Source organism: Octodon degus, unplaced genomic scaffold (assembly GCF_000260255.1).
Source record: "Octodon degus isolate 3935 unplaced genomic scaffold, OctDeg1.0 scaffold00104, whole genome shotgun sequence".
Classification (NCBI taxonomy): Eukaryota; Metazoa; Chordata; class Mammalia; order Rodentia; family Octodontidae; genus Octodon; species Octodon degus.
The window spans coordinates 3,513,002-3,527,379 of record NW_004524680.1 but is presented as its reverse complement, the minus strand read 5'-3'; the positions used below and the strand labels follow the sequence as shown (position 1 = coordinate 3,527,379).

At 49.3% G+C, this 14,378-nt stretch overlaps 1 protein-coding gene across 1 annotated transcript; it reads left to right on the top strand.

Moving 5' to 3' along the window:
- Window positions 1-1,125: 1,125 nt before the first annotated feature.
- Grina (glutamate ionotropic receptor NMDA type subunit associated protein 1) lies at window positions 1,126-4,368 on the top strand. Its single transcript, XM_004638888.2, has 7 exons — window positions 1,126-1,281; window positions 2,244-2,616; window positions 2,707-2,819; window positions 2,893-3,093; window positions 3,213-3,341; window positions 3,428-3,571; window positions 3,653-4,368. The coding sequence occupies exons 2-7, from the start codon at window positions 2,268-2,270 to the stop codon at window positions 3,800-3,802; spliced, it is 1,086 nt and encodes a 361-aa protein (XP_004638945.1). The 5' UTR covers window positions 1,126-1,281; window positions 2,244-2,267; the 3' UTR covers window positions 3,803-4,368.
- The last annotated feature ends 10,010 nt before the right edge of the window (window positions 4,369-14,378 follow it).

Genomic DNA, 14,378 nt, shown 5'->3' with positions numbered 1-14,378 from the left:
TGAACTCACTTTGTAGCTCAGGGTGCCCTCCAACTTGCAGTGATTCTCCTGCCTCAGACTCCTGAGTGCTGGGATTACAGGCTGGAGAGGGCCTTTTCATAACCAGTGCTTGGCCTGGGGGAGCCCAGTGGCCCAAGAGCCATGGAACACTTGAAGTTTCCTCCAGCCTGAGCTACAGTAAAGGGCTTGGGACCACCTAGGGGACACCTTGCTGGTAGCAGTCAGAATTTCCACAGGAAAACCTCCAAGGCTAAGGTGAGAGTTAACCCAGCTTCAGGCATCTAACAGTATATGAAGACAGAAAGACTTGATTTTTTTTAAATTTTATTTATTTGTTTATTTATTTATTTTGTGTGTGTGTGGCCAGCTCAGCCCACCAGAGGGCGGGGCTGGCTGGCATGTGGTGTTGGGGGATTGAACCGTGGTCCCTGTGCTTTGCTTAGCTTGTTCTAAGTAGATGCTTTAGACCACTGAGCCATCTCACCAGCCCCAAGACTTGATTTTTATTATTTATTTATTTATGTCTTTTTTAGGCGAGGTCTCACTTAAAAAATGTAGGCTCACCTTGAATTCACTTTGTAGCCTAAACTGGTCTCAAACTTGCAATTATCCTCCTGTCTCAGCCTCCTGAGTGCTAGGATTATAGGTGTTCACCACCACCAGGTCCAAGACTTGAGAACATTGGGTATACAATGGTATCCGGCAATTTTGGTCTCTATGACTGGCAGAATGGACCTAGGCTTGGGATAGACTTGGATGAAAAGAGAAAGTGAATGCTTTGTTTTAAGGCCAGGAAGAGTATTGTTGGAGCTTCAGTAAATTCTGCCTGTAGAAATCAACTTCCTAACTCCTTAAACAGCAAGAGAGCCAAATTGCCGGAACTGACCCCTTTCTCCAAAAGTCTTTAGCTATCAACCCTCGATTCCAGCCTTCCCCACAAAGGGTAGGGAACGGGTCTCTTTCCGGGATGAGAACTGCCCACAAGCCACACCCCAGAGTTGAACCTACAAGGTGTTTCAGCGCTAAAGCCCCGCCTCCAGCGCCGCCCGCGCCCGCCCCGTCCACATGAAGCCCCGCCCCGTGACGTCACAACAAAAGACCCTCCCCCCAGCACGAAGCCCCGCCCCTGTCCCGCCCCATCACAGGGCCCCGCTGCGTCTCCCTAGCTGCAAGCGCAGGCCCAGCGGCGCCGGCCCCCGAGCCCGCACCCGCACCGACCATCACCGCGCCACTGCGCAGCGGTCACCAAAAAACGAATCCGCCTGCGGCGCCCCGGAATCGGTGAGTTCCGGACCAGACCCCATGAGCTTGTCTGGCCCGCGGCAGTCGCCGGATCGACCGGCCACCCCCGCGTCTCGGGCTCTGCGCAGCCAAACCAGCCACCTCTGGTGGCTCAATCGGTGCGGCCAGGGCGGACGGCCCGCTCAGCCCAGGGTGGTGGCGGCAGTGGGGGCAGGGAGCCGCGGAGGCCTGGCCCGGCCCGGGAGGGAGGGGGCGGCGCGCTGCGCGGGGGCAGGACCTGCGGCCCCGGCCCCCCTAGCTGGGCGGGTGGGCCCGCACGCCCTCGGCGCTCGTCCCGGGACCACCGCCCCACCCTTGTCGCCCCCAACCCGGGCGTCCCCACGCCTGCTTTGTTCCTCCGTACGCCCTCTGGTCTCTTCCATCCCCCACACACCCCCGCACCCCTCTGTTGCTGGCGTACCCCACTGGCAGACACCCGGGCAACCAATCCAGTCCTTCTCCCGCCCCGGGAGCGAGGGACTGCGGGGCCCGTCTTTGGGAGGGGGATCAGGGTTCCATTGGTCACAGATGGCATGGGGATTTCCTGGGATAGAAATAGCCGCAACCTCTGGTCTCTTCAAGCTGCTTAAGAGGCGGGATGCGCAGGGGAGGGCCCGTCGGGCACACCCCCACACGTCCCTACCCTTGCCCCCAGTTCCCACCCTGCTGAGCTCTGACCCTGGGACTCTGACAGCGACAAGAAGGTTCCACAAACTCCAAATTGCCAGGCTGACAGACATCCTTCCCCTCTCCTCCCCTCCCCCACCTCCTAGGTCGGCCCAGAGTCACCCAGTCCCCACTTGGTTCCCCTGGCCTCATTACTCCAGGGCTCCTCCACACGTTGGGGCAAAGATCGTGGTCCTTGCTCCTTCCTTCTGGTTTGTAGGCAGCTATTGGAGCTGCCACAGACCTGATTCAGGCCACAGTGACATAAGGCTAACTGTTCTCTCTTTCTCCTCTAGGGGCAGCCAGCAGAACCCAAGGCCATGTCCCATGAAAAGAGTTTTTTGGTGTCTGGGGACAACTACCCTCCCCCCAACCCTGGATACCCTGGGGGACCCCAGCCTCCCATGCCCCCCTATGTTCAGCCTCCCTACCCTGGAGCCCCTTACCCACAGCCTCCTTTTCAGCCCACCCCCTATGGTCAGCCAGGGTATCCCCATGCCCCCAGTCCCTACCCTCAAGGGGGCTACCCTCAGGGCCCATACCCCCAAGGGGGCTACCCTCAGGGGCCCTACCCTGAAGGAGGATACCCACAGGGGCCGTACCCACAGAGCCCCTTTCCCCCCAACCCCTATGGACAGCCACAGCCTTTCCCGGCACAGGATCCTGGCTGTGAGTAGTGGTAATTAACGGGCTATGATGGTGGGCAAGCTCCACTTCCTCCACCATAACTGATCCAGTCCCTTGCCCCCTATTCCCTAGCACCCCAGCATGGGAACTACCAGGAGGAGGGGCCCCCATCCTACTATGACAACCAGGACTTCCCTGCCACCAACTGGGATGACAAGAGCATCCGACAGGCCTTCATCCGCAAGGTGGGACCTGACTGTGGGCTGGGGGGAAGGGAGGAGTGACTGGGGCAGGGCCCTGACTCCCTCCTCTCCCCAGGTGTTCCTGGTGCTGACTCTGCAGCTGTCAGTGACCCTGTCCACGGTAGCCGTGTTCACTTTTGTCGGGGAGGTGAAGGGCTTTGTCCGGAAGAATGTCTGGACCTACTATGTCTCCTATGCCATCTTCTTCATCTCCCTCATTGTCCTCAGCTGTTGTGGGGACTTCCGGCGAAAGCACCCCTGGAATCTTGTGGCACTGGTAACACCCAAACCTAAGCCCTAGCCTCCCAGCCAGAGGTGCAGCGGAGGGTGGGAACACGGGTTAAGGCTGGGAGCACTCCACACACCCAGCACGGGTGTGACCTTCTTTTCCTACAGTCGATTCTAACTGTCAGCCTATCCTACATGGTGGGCATGATCGCCAGCTTCTACAACACTGAGGCGGTCATCATGGCTGTGGGCATCACCACAGCTGTCTGCTTCACAGTGGTCATCTTTTCCATGCAGGTAAGGGGTCCCCCAAGGCAGGCTGTGGTGCAGAGGCTTTTCTGGGTTTGGCACCCACAGCTCCTTGTCCCTCTTGCATCTCCTAGACTCGCTATGACTTCACCTCATGCATGGGCGTGCTCCTGGTTAGCATTGTGGTGCTCTTCATCTTTGCCTTCCTCTGCATCTTCATCCGGAACCGTATCCTGGAGATCGTGTACGCCTCGCTGGGTGCCCTGCTCTTCACCTGTGTGAGTGACAAGGTGGAAGCCTCGGGTGGGAGGACACCAAGTGGCAGGGCTGTCCCTCAATACTGCCATTGTCATCCTCAGTTCCTGGCAGTGGACACTCAGCTGCTGCTGGGGAACAAGCAGTTGTCCCTGAGCCCGGAAGAGTATGTGTTTGCAGCACTGAACCTGTATACAGACATCATCAACATTTTCCTCTACATCCTCACCATCATTGGCCGTGCCAAGGAGTAACCTGGGCCCCCGCCTCACTGTGCCCTGCTCAGGAGGCATGGCTAACCCAGGACCCTTCCCTGGCATCACAATGCCAACCATATTTCTCTCTCTCTGGTCCCCAGGCATGGCCTGGAGCAGGGAGAGCCCCTCTCCAACCTTCCTGTATGTACACAGCAGATATTTCTGTTTTGGACCTGCTGTGGCCACAGCATGGCCCCTTCTAGCCCTCTCATCCTGCCAAGGGGCAATGGGGCCTCATTTTTGTGCCACCTCCTGTCTAACTGTTGTTGCATGAGCCCTGTCTGCCAGTCTACCACACTAGGGTCTGGGGCAATGCCAGGCCCAGGGGAGAGGGATTGAGTCAAGAGGTGAGGGTGCACGTCTTCCTGTCCCAGCTCCTCAGCCTGGCATAGTTTTTCCCTTTCCCTCCCCACCCCGCAGCACTGCCTTCTGGGAACATGTGAGGTGGGGCTCTCCTGTGCTGAGCCCTTAGCAGAGAGATGGCATGTTTCAGGGGAGGAGGAAGCCTTCTGCTCGTTCTGCTGTCACTAAAATTCCAATAAACGGAAACTTTTGCTCTCTGCTTCTCATCTGTCCTGTCACTGCCACTTCCTCCAGGAGGTAGAGAGGAGCTACAGGTATCCCTGGCTGATGAAGGGCACAGGACAAGCACAGATGTGAGAGTGAAGGACAGTGCAGTCGCTGAGCCTGTATCCATGCCTTCTTGTCAGCCCCATTTTAAGGTGTGTCCTGGGATTGCTGGTGATAGATCCCGAGGCTCTCGGGCATGGTATCAGGTGGCCTGACTGTTTGCCCTTGGAACGGTATAGCACAGCCATGGGCTCTGCCAGCTCCTTACTACCTCTCCCAAGGGGGCCTCAGAAGCACGCAACACAGAAGTGTACAGAAGGGCTGGGGAGATAGCTCAGCAGCATAAGTGCCTGCTTCGTAAGTGGAAGGTCCTGGGTTCGATTCCCAATACCAAAAAAAAAAAAAAAATGCTGGGCATGGTGGTGCACACCTGTAATCCCAGCACTGGGGAGGCTGAGGCAGAAGGATCATTGTGAATTCCAGACCAGCCAGAACTACAAAGTGAGCTCAAGGCCAGCCTAAACTGCATAGTGAGGGGCCAGGGAGATGGCTCAGTAGAGTAAGTGCTTCCCTGGCAAACACAAGGGCCTGAGTTCAATCCCCGGTTCCATGCTCAGTGATACCCTGTTTCAAAAAAAGACAAAAGTATGCAGGCCTGGGCGGGCAGGCCCCTGGGCCTCACTCTGGTACCTGGTCCTTTCATGAACCCCCAGTTAACCTGTTCTGCACCCCTCTTTGCTCTTCCCCCAATCCTCTGCAGTCCAGAGGGCTCTGAGCAGCTATCTAGCCTCATTTTCCCCACAGAGGGTCCTTGGTTGCCTGGAGCTCTGCTCTGTGTACCCCACCTGAGTTCCAGGGCTGAGGCTGCCTGGCCACTGTTGTCTTCCTTCTGGGACTCTGTCCCAGGCATGGGAACCCCTCGCAAGGCTGCTCCTTCTCCCTGTCAGCTGCTTAGCACACTTGCTTACTTGGCATCACTGCCTCATGTTCACGAAGGGACCCACATGCTACAAGCCACCCAGAATCCACAGGCACCTCAGCCTCCCCGAAACTTGCTGTTCCTGCATTATCTCTCCAGACCAGAAGCAGCTGTTCCCCTCCTCCACCTTGCCCCACTTCTCTACTCCTCCTCCTCGCTTGTTCAAGCCTCCTTGTGTCCGCCAGCCCCCTCTACCGGCTGCCCTCAGGGTGAAGTCTGCATTCCTTAGCCTGGCCCATTGGCCCTGTCGTCTGCCTTCTGCTTTGACTGCCCTGCTGTCAGCTCAGCCCTGACCTGTTGGGGCCATGAGCAGACTCCAGCTTGAAGCTCTGTCTTTGTTCACAGCCCCTCTGCCAGGGCCCCTTCTCCCCTGCAGTGACTTGAGCAGGTGCCACCTTCTCCAGGATGCTTGCCTGAAGGTGCTGGAAGTGTGCTTTTCAGGAAAAAGAACCAGCCTAGACCTAGCTCACAGACCTCTCCAGGTTCTCAAAAGAGGGAAACAGACCATCTATAAGGCTAAAAAGAATATTAGTGGAGTTCAGAGGAGTCCAGTAATCATTGCCCAGTAAGTGGTGGAAGGGCAGTGTTTGCAGGAAAAAGTTCCAGGACAAAGTCTTAGAGAAGGGCGCTCCTGGAGAAGACCAGGGTGGTCACAGGATTTGGAGCAGAGGGCCTATTGCAGGAGGGCCAAGTCCAACAGAGTGAGGGGCTGGGCCTGCCAGGTAGGTAAAGCCCACTCAAGGTAGGAGCCATAGCTGGGTTGGTGTTCAGGAGAAAAGGGCAGAACTAGTGTATAGGAGAAAGTCTCAGGGCTGAAGACAGGTTAAGATGTGCCAGAAAGAAGCTACAAACAAAACCTCAGGTAGGAGCATTTGGGGTAGCTCAGTGCTACCAAGGCATCAGGTTGAGCACAGAACAAGGGGCTGGGGGCATTATGCCAGCTAAGGGTGGTGAATGAAGAGTACATATATACCAAGGTAATCATACTGATCTTCAGGTGAAAAAGAAAAGCCAGGATCTGAGTAATCTTCCAAGGCCTCATTGCTGGTAAAAGCTGACTGGAACTTTCAGATAGAGGCCTCTCCACTGCTGGGAGCTGGCTGGCACCCACAGATAGAGAGGCCTTGGTGTTCTCCTGCTTAAAATATAACCAGTTTTATAGAACACTGACAACAAACAAGGCCCCTCTGTTACCATGAAGGATCAAGAGAAAAACAAGACCCCTCTACAAGCATGATAGACATAGACCAAACAGACTCATGTCCAAAACATAAAAAAAAAATCAGTGCCCCACTCTGGCCAGTTTGTGGGACTGCTGACCCTCACAACTGACAGTTTTTGCCTTCCTGCAGTCCTAAATAAGTTTCCCGAAAAATAACCCCATATTGATCAAAGATGCTTCAGTAGGGCCGGTGAGATAGCTCAGCAGCCTAAAGCCTGCTTAGGCAAGTTTAGGCAAGCTTGCAGGGACTGTGGTTCAATCCCCGGCACCACATGCTGCACCAGCCTCGCCCCAGGGTGGGCTGAGCCGGCCACAAAAGAAAAAAGATGCTTCAGTAAACCCTCCTGTGTGTCACTCATTTGGGTCCTTACAGGACTTCCTCTTTGTAGCTCTCTTACTGGAACTACACACCTCTTACTGGAACCCTCCATGGCTTGGGGGAGGGCGCATTTGCACCTCCACTTCAGAAACAGTAATCTGATTTTTTTTTTAATTTTTTTATTTTTATTTGTTTATTTATTTTCTGTGTGTGTGGCCAGCTCAGCCCACCAGGGGGCGGGGCTGGCTGGCATGTGGTGCTGGGGGATTGAACCGCGGTCCCTGTGCTTTGTTTGGCTTAGCTTGTTCTAAGTAGGTGCTTTAGACCACTAAGCCATCTCACCAGCCCCAGTAATCTGATTTGTTCAAGGTGTACGGAGGTGGGTTTTATGGGAGAGCACTGACAGTTAACTAAAGCCAAAAAGCCCAGGCTGGGGGGCGGGGGGCACATGCCTGTAATCCTAGCGCTCAGGAGACTGTGGGGGGGGGGTGAAATTGAATGACAATAGAATTTCTCTCAAAAAACCAAGGTTATTATGGGTTTTCTCATGATAGTCTACACTGCTTCCTCCAGAGTGTATTTTTGTCTTTTTTTCTCTTTCACTTGACCCAAACTCACTCGGCAAAGCCAGTTTCTCAATTTTTTACTTTTTAAAATAAACTTTGTTAGGGGCCAGGGAGATAGCTCAGTAGAAGAAGCGCTTGCCTGGCAAGCACAAAGGCCTGAGTTCAATCCCTGGTTCTGCCAAAAAAATAAAAATAAAAATAGAGTAAACTTTATTTCTATAAGTAATCATAGAACAAAATGTTCAAATCTCTGCCAACTTCCCTACTCTCAAAAGCAACACTACTACCAGTGTCTGCTGAAAAGTGCAGTGAGAGTAGACCGGGGCTCCAGCTCCACACCACCAGCACAGGTACTCTGCCACTATCTCTGGCTCACCAGGGGTACCGGTCAGCTAATCTAGGAAGGAAGCACCTTCAGGACATTGTGATCTGAGTCCTAACCCCGCCCAGCACCAAGTCCAGGGCCTGGCACACTACAGTGTGAAACATGGAATGAATGAATGAATGTGTGAACTCTCCATGGCAGGAGTCATGCAAGCATTGCCTCAGATTTCCGGATTACAGCTTGTCATCGACATTTATGAGGAGGATCTTTAGGATACAGAACAGCAAACTAAAAGCCCAAGGGCATTTGTGGGAAGGAAGAAAGGATCCATGGAAGAGGCATGCAGGTACCCGAGGCACACAGGTGGCTGAGTGGTGAGTGGAGGCCAGGGTGGACAGCCACAGGTGGAAAGCTCAGAAGTCTGAAATGTGTTGTGCAGGCAGTGCTAAGCTCAAAATGGTTCGAGCAGAAGCGGGAAGGTTGGTGAGGACTATGGTGATGGTGCAGGCAGCGAAAAATCTGTACTGGGGGCAGGAGGAAGATGGGAGGGCAGGAGCTGATGAAGGCCAGGCCATAGCCCTGTCCCCCCCAGCCCCCCAAGAGGTGTCCCTTCCCAACAGTCCTCAGACACCTGCTTCCCGGGCAGCAAGGTGGCTTAGCACCAAAACACTCCATGGACAGCACCTTTGCCTCAGGGTGATAGGACAGTGCAGAGCTTTTGGAATACCCAAAATGCAGTACAATACACACTCCAGTTTCTGAGCCAGAATCTTTACTCCTAAATACTATTCTTCAGGCCAGGGAGATAGCTCAGCAGAATAAGTGCTTGCCTGGCAAGCACTGGGTCCTGAGTTCAATCCCCGGTACTGAAAAAAAAAAAAAAAACCCTAAATACTATTCTTCCTGCGGGCCCTGCACCCTCCTGCCTTACTCCATCCCACCTCCCACATCTGCTTCTTCATACCTGCCTCTCCCAAACCTCGAGCCCCTTAAGCAGCTCCTTCCTCCTCACCTTCATCTCACGCTGGCTGGGTTTTCAGTTACCCAGGAGTTTCCTGGTTCAGGAGGACTCTGGTACCACGCTCAAATCCCCACCCTGACCAACTGCTGTCATGGTCTCTGAATGCTGCTCAGACCTTAGCCTTGCTCTTGAGTCAGGCCGTGATTGTCTCTACAGCAGCCCATGAGGGATCTTTCTGAAGAGTATCCTGGTAGTCACTTTCCTGCTTAAACACCTTCAGAGATTCAGACAAGATGGTGAACCTAACTGACCTGGGATCTGCACTCTCATAAAAGTGCTAGATAAAATATTTTATAGCTTTTTTTTTTTTAATTTTAAGACAGAGTCTCACTATGCAGTTCAGGCTGCCCTTGATCTGACTTTGTAGCCAGGCTGGTCTCAAACTCACAAGAATCCTCCTGCCTCAGCCTTCCAAGTGCTGGAATTACAGGTGTGTGCCACTTGTTGGGTTTTTTTTTGTTTTGTTTTGTTTTTTACTTTTTATGTTATTGGTACATTTTAGATATACATAATGAGGATATTCAGGGGCCGGGGAGATGGCTCAGTGAAATAAGTGCTTCCCTGGCAAGCACAAGGGCCTGAGTTCAATCCCTGGTTCCGAAAAAAAAAAAAAAAAAGATGACATTCATCATAAGAAAGTTGTACCTGTATATGGCATACCTTGTTTCTTTTTTTCTTTTTCTTCTGGTGGAATCCAGGGATTGAACTCAGACCCTTGTGCTTGCCATGGAAGCACTTATTCCACTAAGCCATCTCCCCGGCCCCTTGTTTCTTTTTTTCTAATTCCCCTCCCCTCCCTAAAATCCCTCTTCCCTTCTGTATTTAAAAAAGCTCTGAGGGCTGGCGAGATGGCTCAGTGGTCTAAAGCACCTACTTGGAACAAGCTTGGCAGAGCACAAGGACCACGGTTCAATCCCCCAGCACCACATGCCAGCCAGCCCCGCCCCCTGGTGGGCTGAGCTGGCCCCCCACACACACACACACTCACACACACACACACACTAAATAAATGTTTAAAAAAAAAAAAAAAAAAAGCTCTGGGCCGGGGATGTAGCTCAGTGGCGTAAGCGCCTGCCTGGCAAGTGCAAGGTACTAAGTTCAATCCCTGGTGCTGCCAAAAAAAAAAAACAAAAAAAAACAAAACAAAACAAATAACAAATAATCTGTTTCCATTTTTTGCTGATTTTTTTCTTGTCCCTTCTTTCCTTTCTCCCTCCCCCCACTTGTTCCCCTTCTCATTTGAACATTTTCTTCCCATTTCCTAATATCTATTGTACATTTTGGTACTTACTTACACTTTCATTTTTTCACACCACAATTTTTTCCTATTTGTGTTTTGGGATTTTTTTTTTTCCTGGCTCCGAATGCCTTCAGGCAGGTTTGGCTGGCTTGAGTTCTGGGGATCAAACCACAGCAACCTGAGCCTGACTGCTTTGTTTAAGCATCCACTTAAATAACTGAGCTAAGGGGCAGGCACCCTTGTGTTTTTATAGAATATAACTGATTGTTCTTTTCTTTTTGTTGAGGCAGGGTCTCACTATGTAGTGATGTAATGCAGGCTGGCTTTGAACTCACTTTGATCCTCCTGCCTCAGCTTTCGAGTGCTGAAATTACAGACATGTGCCACCATACCCAATTTAAAATATTTTTGAGGCAGGAGAATTGCCAAGAGTTCAAGAGCCAACGTAGGCTACATAGTAAGACCCTGTCTCAAAAAAATATTTTAAATATTTAAACATACATAGCTGAGCAGGAGTGCAAGCAATAAAAACAGACCAACTGTGAGGGAAGAGATATAGCCGTGTGATTGACAGAAGATACATTGAGACCAGGATTGACATTCAGGACTTATAGCGGATGGAGCCCTGGTGAGACCCCTGCCTCTGGGCTAGAAACGTGCAGGGCTCCAACTGGGGCAGGTATAAACCAGGCAGAGCTTTGGCAAAACCACACTCGAGGCCTCTCCCTACTTTGACCAGATGAATGAACCAGACTCCTCTGCAATCCTGTTAAACATAAAACAATCATGAGGTGTCTGGCACAGAAGACAGGGTCTCGCTATGCAGTTCAGGATGGTCTTGAGCTCACTTTGTAGACCAGGCTGGTCTTGAACTTACAAGGATCCTCCTGCCTCAGCCTCCCAAGTGCTGGAATTACTGGCGTGTGTCACCACACCCAGCTTGCAGTGTTGAGGATTGAACCCAAGGCCTTGGACATACTAGGCAAGCCCTCTTCCACTAAACTACATTCCTAGACCTTTTTTAGACTTTAAGATGGGTTCTTGATAAATTGCCTAATGAACTTGCAAAGCTCCTGTTTTCACTTCTGGAGTATCTGAAATTACAGGTATATGCTATTGTACCTACCCAAAATTAACTTTTATTTTTCAAGTGAATTTTTAGATTGAAAAACGTCATCCAGGGGCTGGGGAGATAGCTCAGTAGAATAAGTGCTCTGGCAAGCATAAGGGCCTGAGTTCAATCCCCAGTTCTGCAAAAAAATAAAAATAAAAATAAAAAATCATCCAGAACCTCTGCAGTGTTTTAGACATAACATCTGTCATTTTATTAAAAATTACTAGCCATTTCAAAATATGATTATATGACTGAAAACCAAAAGAAAAAGTAAAATGGAGAAAACAGACCTACAGGTAATTCAAAGATTGGAGATAGCAAATAAGGCCTTTAAAACAGCTATGATTGTACCAGGCGCAGTGGTAAGCGCCTGTAGTCCTAGCACTAGGAAGGCTGGGGCAGGAAGATCACCACAAGGTCAAAGCCAGCCTGGCTTAAATAATGAGTTCCACAGCAGCCTGAGCTATCTAGTGAGACCCTGTCTCAAAGAAATATGAATAAACAAAACACGATCACTGTATTACATAAAATATAAGTGAAAATGGAAGGAAACGTGGAATTTCACCGTAGAATTGGATTTTATAAAAAGAACCAAACTGAAGTTGTTTAATGATAGAACACCATGAACCAAAACTAAAAATTCAGAAGATGTGTTTAGGGTCAGGGAAGATAGCACAGCAGCATAAACACCTGCCTGCTAAGTGCCAGGTCCTGAGGTAGATCCCCAGTACCTACCAAAAAAAAAAAAAAATTAAATTTTAAAAATGGGTTTAAGAGCGTATTAGACAATTTAGAAAAGAGTGTTAGTGAATGTCTCAGTTACTCTTCTCTTGTCACTGTGACATACCCAACATTCAAATCTAAGGAAGGAAAGGTTTATTTAGCTCCCAGTTACTGGAGGTTTCAGTCCACACTCGGCTGGCTCCAAGGCAGAGTAGCACATGGCAGAGAGCAACCTTTCATGGTAGCAGCAAAGAGCAGAGAGTAAAAATGAAGGATGAGCAGCAACAATAGCTGCCAAGAGCAAGTCTCCCTTATTTGTATTCAGGCTCTCAGCCCCAGGCTGGATGTAGAACTCACATCTATAATCCCAGCAGCACTCACACCCATAATCCCAGTGGATCATGAGTTAATCACAAACTAGAAGCACACCCCATGACTGCATGAGGCTTTGGGGGGACAACTAGACACAAACCATAACAATGAACTAGAAGACAGGTTAATAGAAAATATCCCAACTCATAAAAGATAAAAAGACAACAAGCACCTGCCTGGCAAGCACAAGGTTCTGAGTTGATTCCTGGTACCAAAATAATAATAATAATTTTTTTTAAAAAACAGTAGAGAAGAAAGGTCACAAATACACATAAATTGAGCTCCAGAAAGCCAGAAGAGAAGTTCCAAGCATTGGTCAGACCCTCAGTTGCCTATTCAGGGGGTTTCAGTAAGACATAAAAGAAAGAAATTTGTAGCTTGGGATGTGGGGTGCATGATCAGTGCCTCAAATTGGGTAGACAAAAAGACCTCTTCCGCTGGCCCACTTTCATTAGCCAATGAGAAGTGCAGGAGAGACAGCGTACTCTTTCAGGAACAGCAACTGCAGTAAGAACCAGATAGTAAAATGAGAAACAAGTTTGGCATCACAAAGGAAACAAGTTAGGATCCATCCCTGCACCTAAGTATTTGCTATCTTTGTTTTGTCTCCAACAGATGTTATCTTGCCTCAGAAGCACTGGGTTATGGAATTTAGTCCCACCCAGCCAGGAAGCATGCAACCTTCCACAAAAACTTCCTGAAGGAAATCAATGTCTGCTGGAGTCTGGAGGGCCTATATTGGTCTCCATCAATCTAAACCTATCATGGCTAGTCCACAACACAGAAGTAATGTCCAAAGAGATACTTGAATTTTCCAAACACACTAAGACAACCTATAATCTACCAAACACAAAAATGGTTTGCTGGTCTCATAAAACTTCATAACTTGTTATGCAAGCCCAGCATTATGGGTTAAATTGTGTCCCTCCTAAGTTATGTGATGAAATCTTGATGCCTTACACCTCAGAATGTGACCTTACCTGGAAATACGGTCCTTGAGAATGAGATTAGTTAGGATGAGGTCATAAAATGATTAGGATGGTCTGCTAATGCAATGCAACTGATGTCCCTATAAAGCAGGAAGAATACTGCACAGAAATCAGCCACTGCCTTAGGCCAAGGAGCTACCAGGAGCTGGGGGAACCACCTAGAAGAGACCCCCTCCCACTGTCTCATGAAGCATGCCCCAAAGACCGTTTGGCCTTAGACTTTCAGCTTCAAAACTGAAGAATAAATCTCTATGGTTTAGTCTATTCCATTCATGGTACTTTGTTACAGCAGACCTAGCAAACTAATACACCCAACATAATACTGTTGCCAAATTCTGACAAGCTCATTACAAGAAAAAAAATTTACAGGCCAATATCACTCAACAATGTCCATGTAAAACTTCCTAACAAAATATTAGTGAATCAAATCTGGTGATATATAAATGGATAGTACATTCTGATCAAGTGAGGCTTATTTAGGAAGAGTAATTTTTAATATTCAAAGGTCAGTTTGTGCGAGGCATGATGTCACACACCTATAATCATAGTTAGGAAGCTGAGGCAGGATGGTTGAAAGTTCAAGTCCAACTTGAGCAACTTAGCAAGATCTTGTCTCAAAACAAAAATTAAAAAGCACTAAAGATGTATCTCAGTAAGTACTATATCCTTGGTTTAATCCTCAGAGCCTAGAAAAAAAATCAATATTGCAAATACATTAACGGAGGACTGGGGATATAGCTCAGTGGTGCAGAGCCTGCCTGGCAAGTAGATGGTCCTGAGTTTCATTCCCAGTACAAAAAAAAATCACACACACACACACACACACACACACACACACACACATCATATAATCATTTTAACATAGGCAGAAAAAGTATTTGGTAACGTCTACTACTAATCCATAGTAAAAACTCTTCTCAAATTAGAAATAGATAAGAACTTCCTTAATCTGATAAGGAATACCAACAAAACTCCTACAACAGACACTATAGATGATAGATAGATAGATAGATAGATAGATAGATAGATAGATAGATAGATAGAGTACTTACTGGGTATTGAATGAACCCAAGATCTGCAGAGTGATCTCCAGAATTCCCTTGCTTTTATTTTTTATTTTGAGAAAGAGTCTT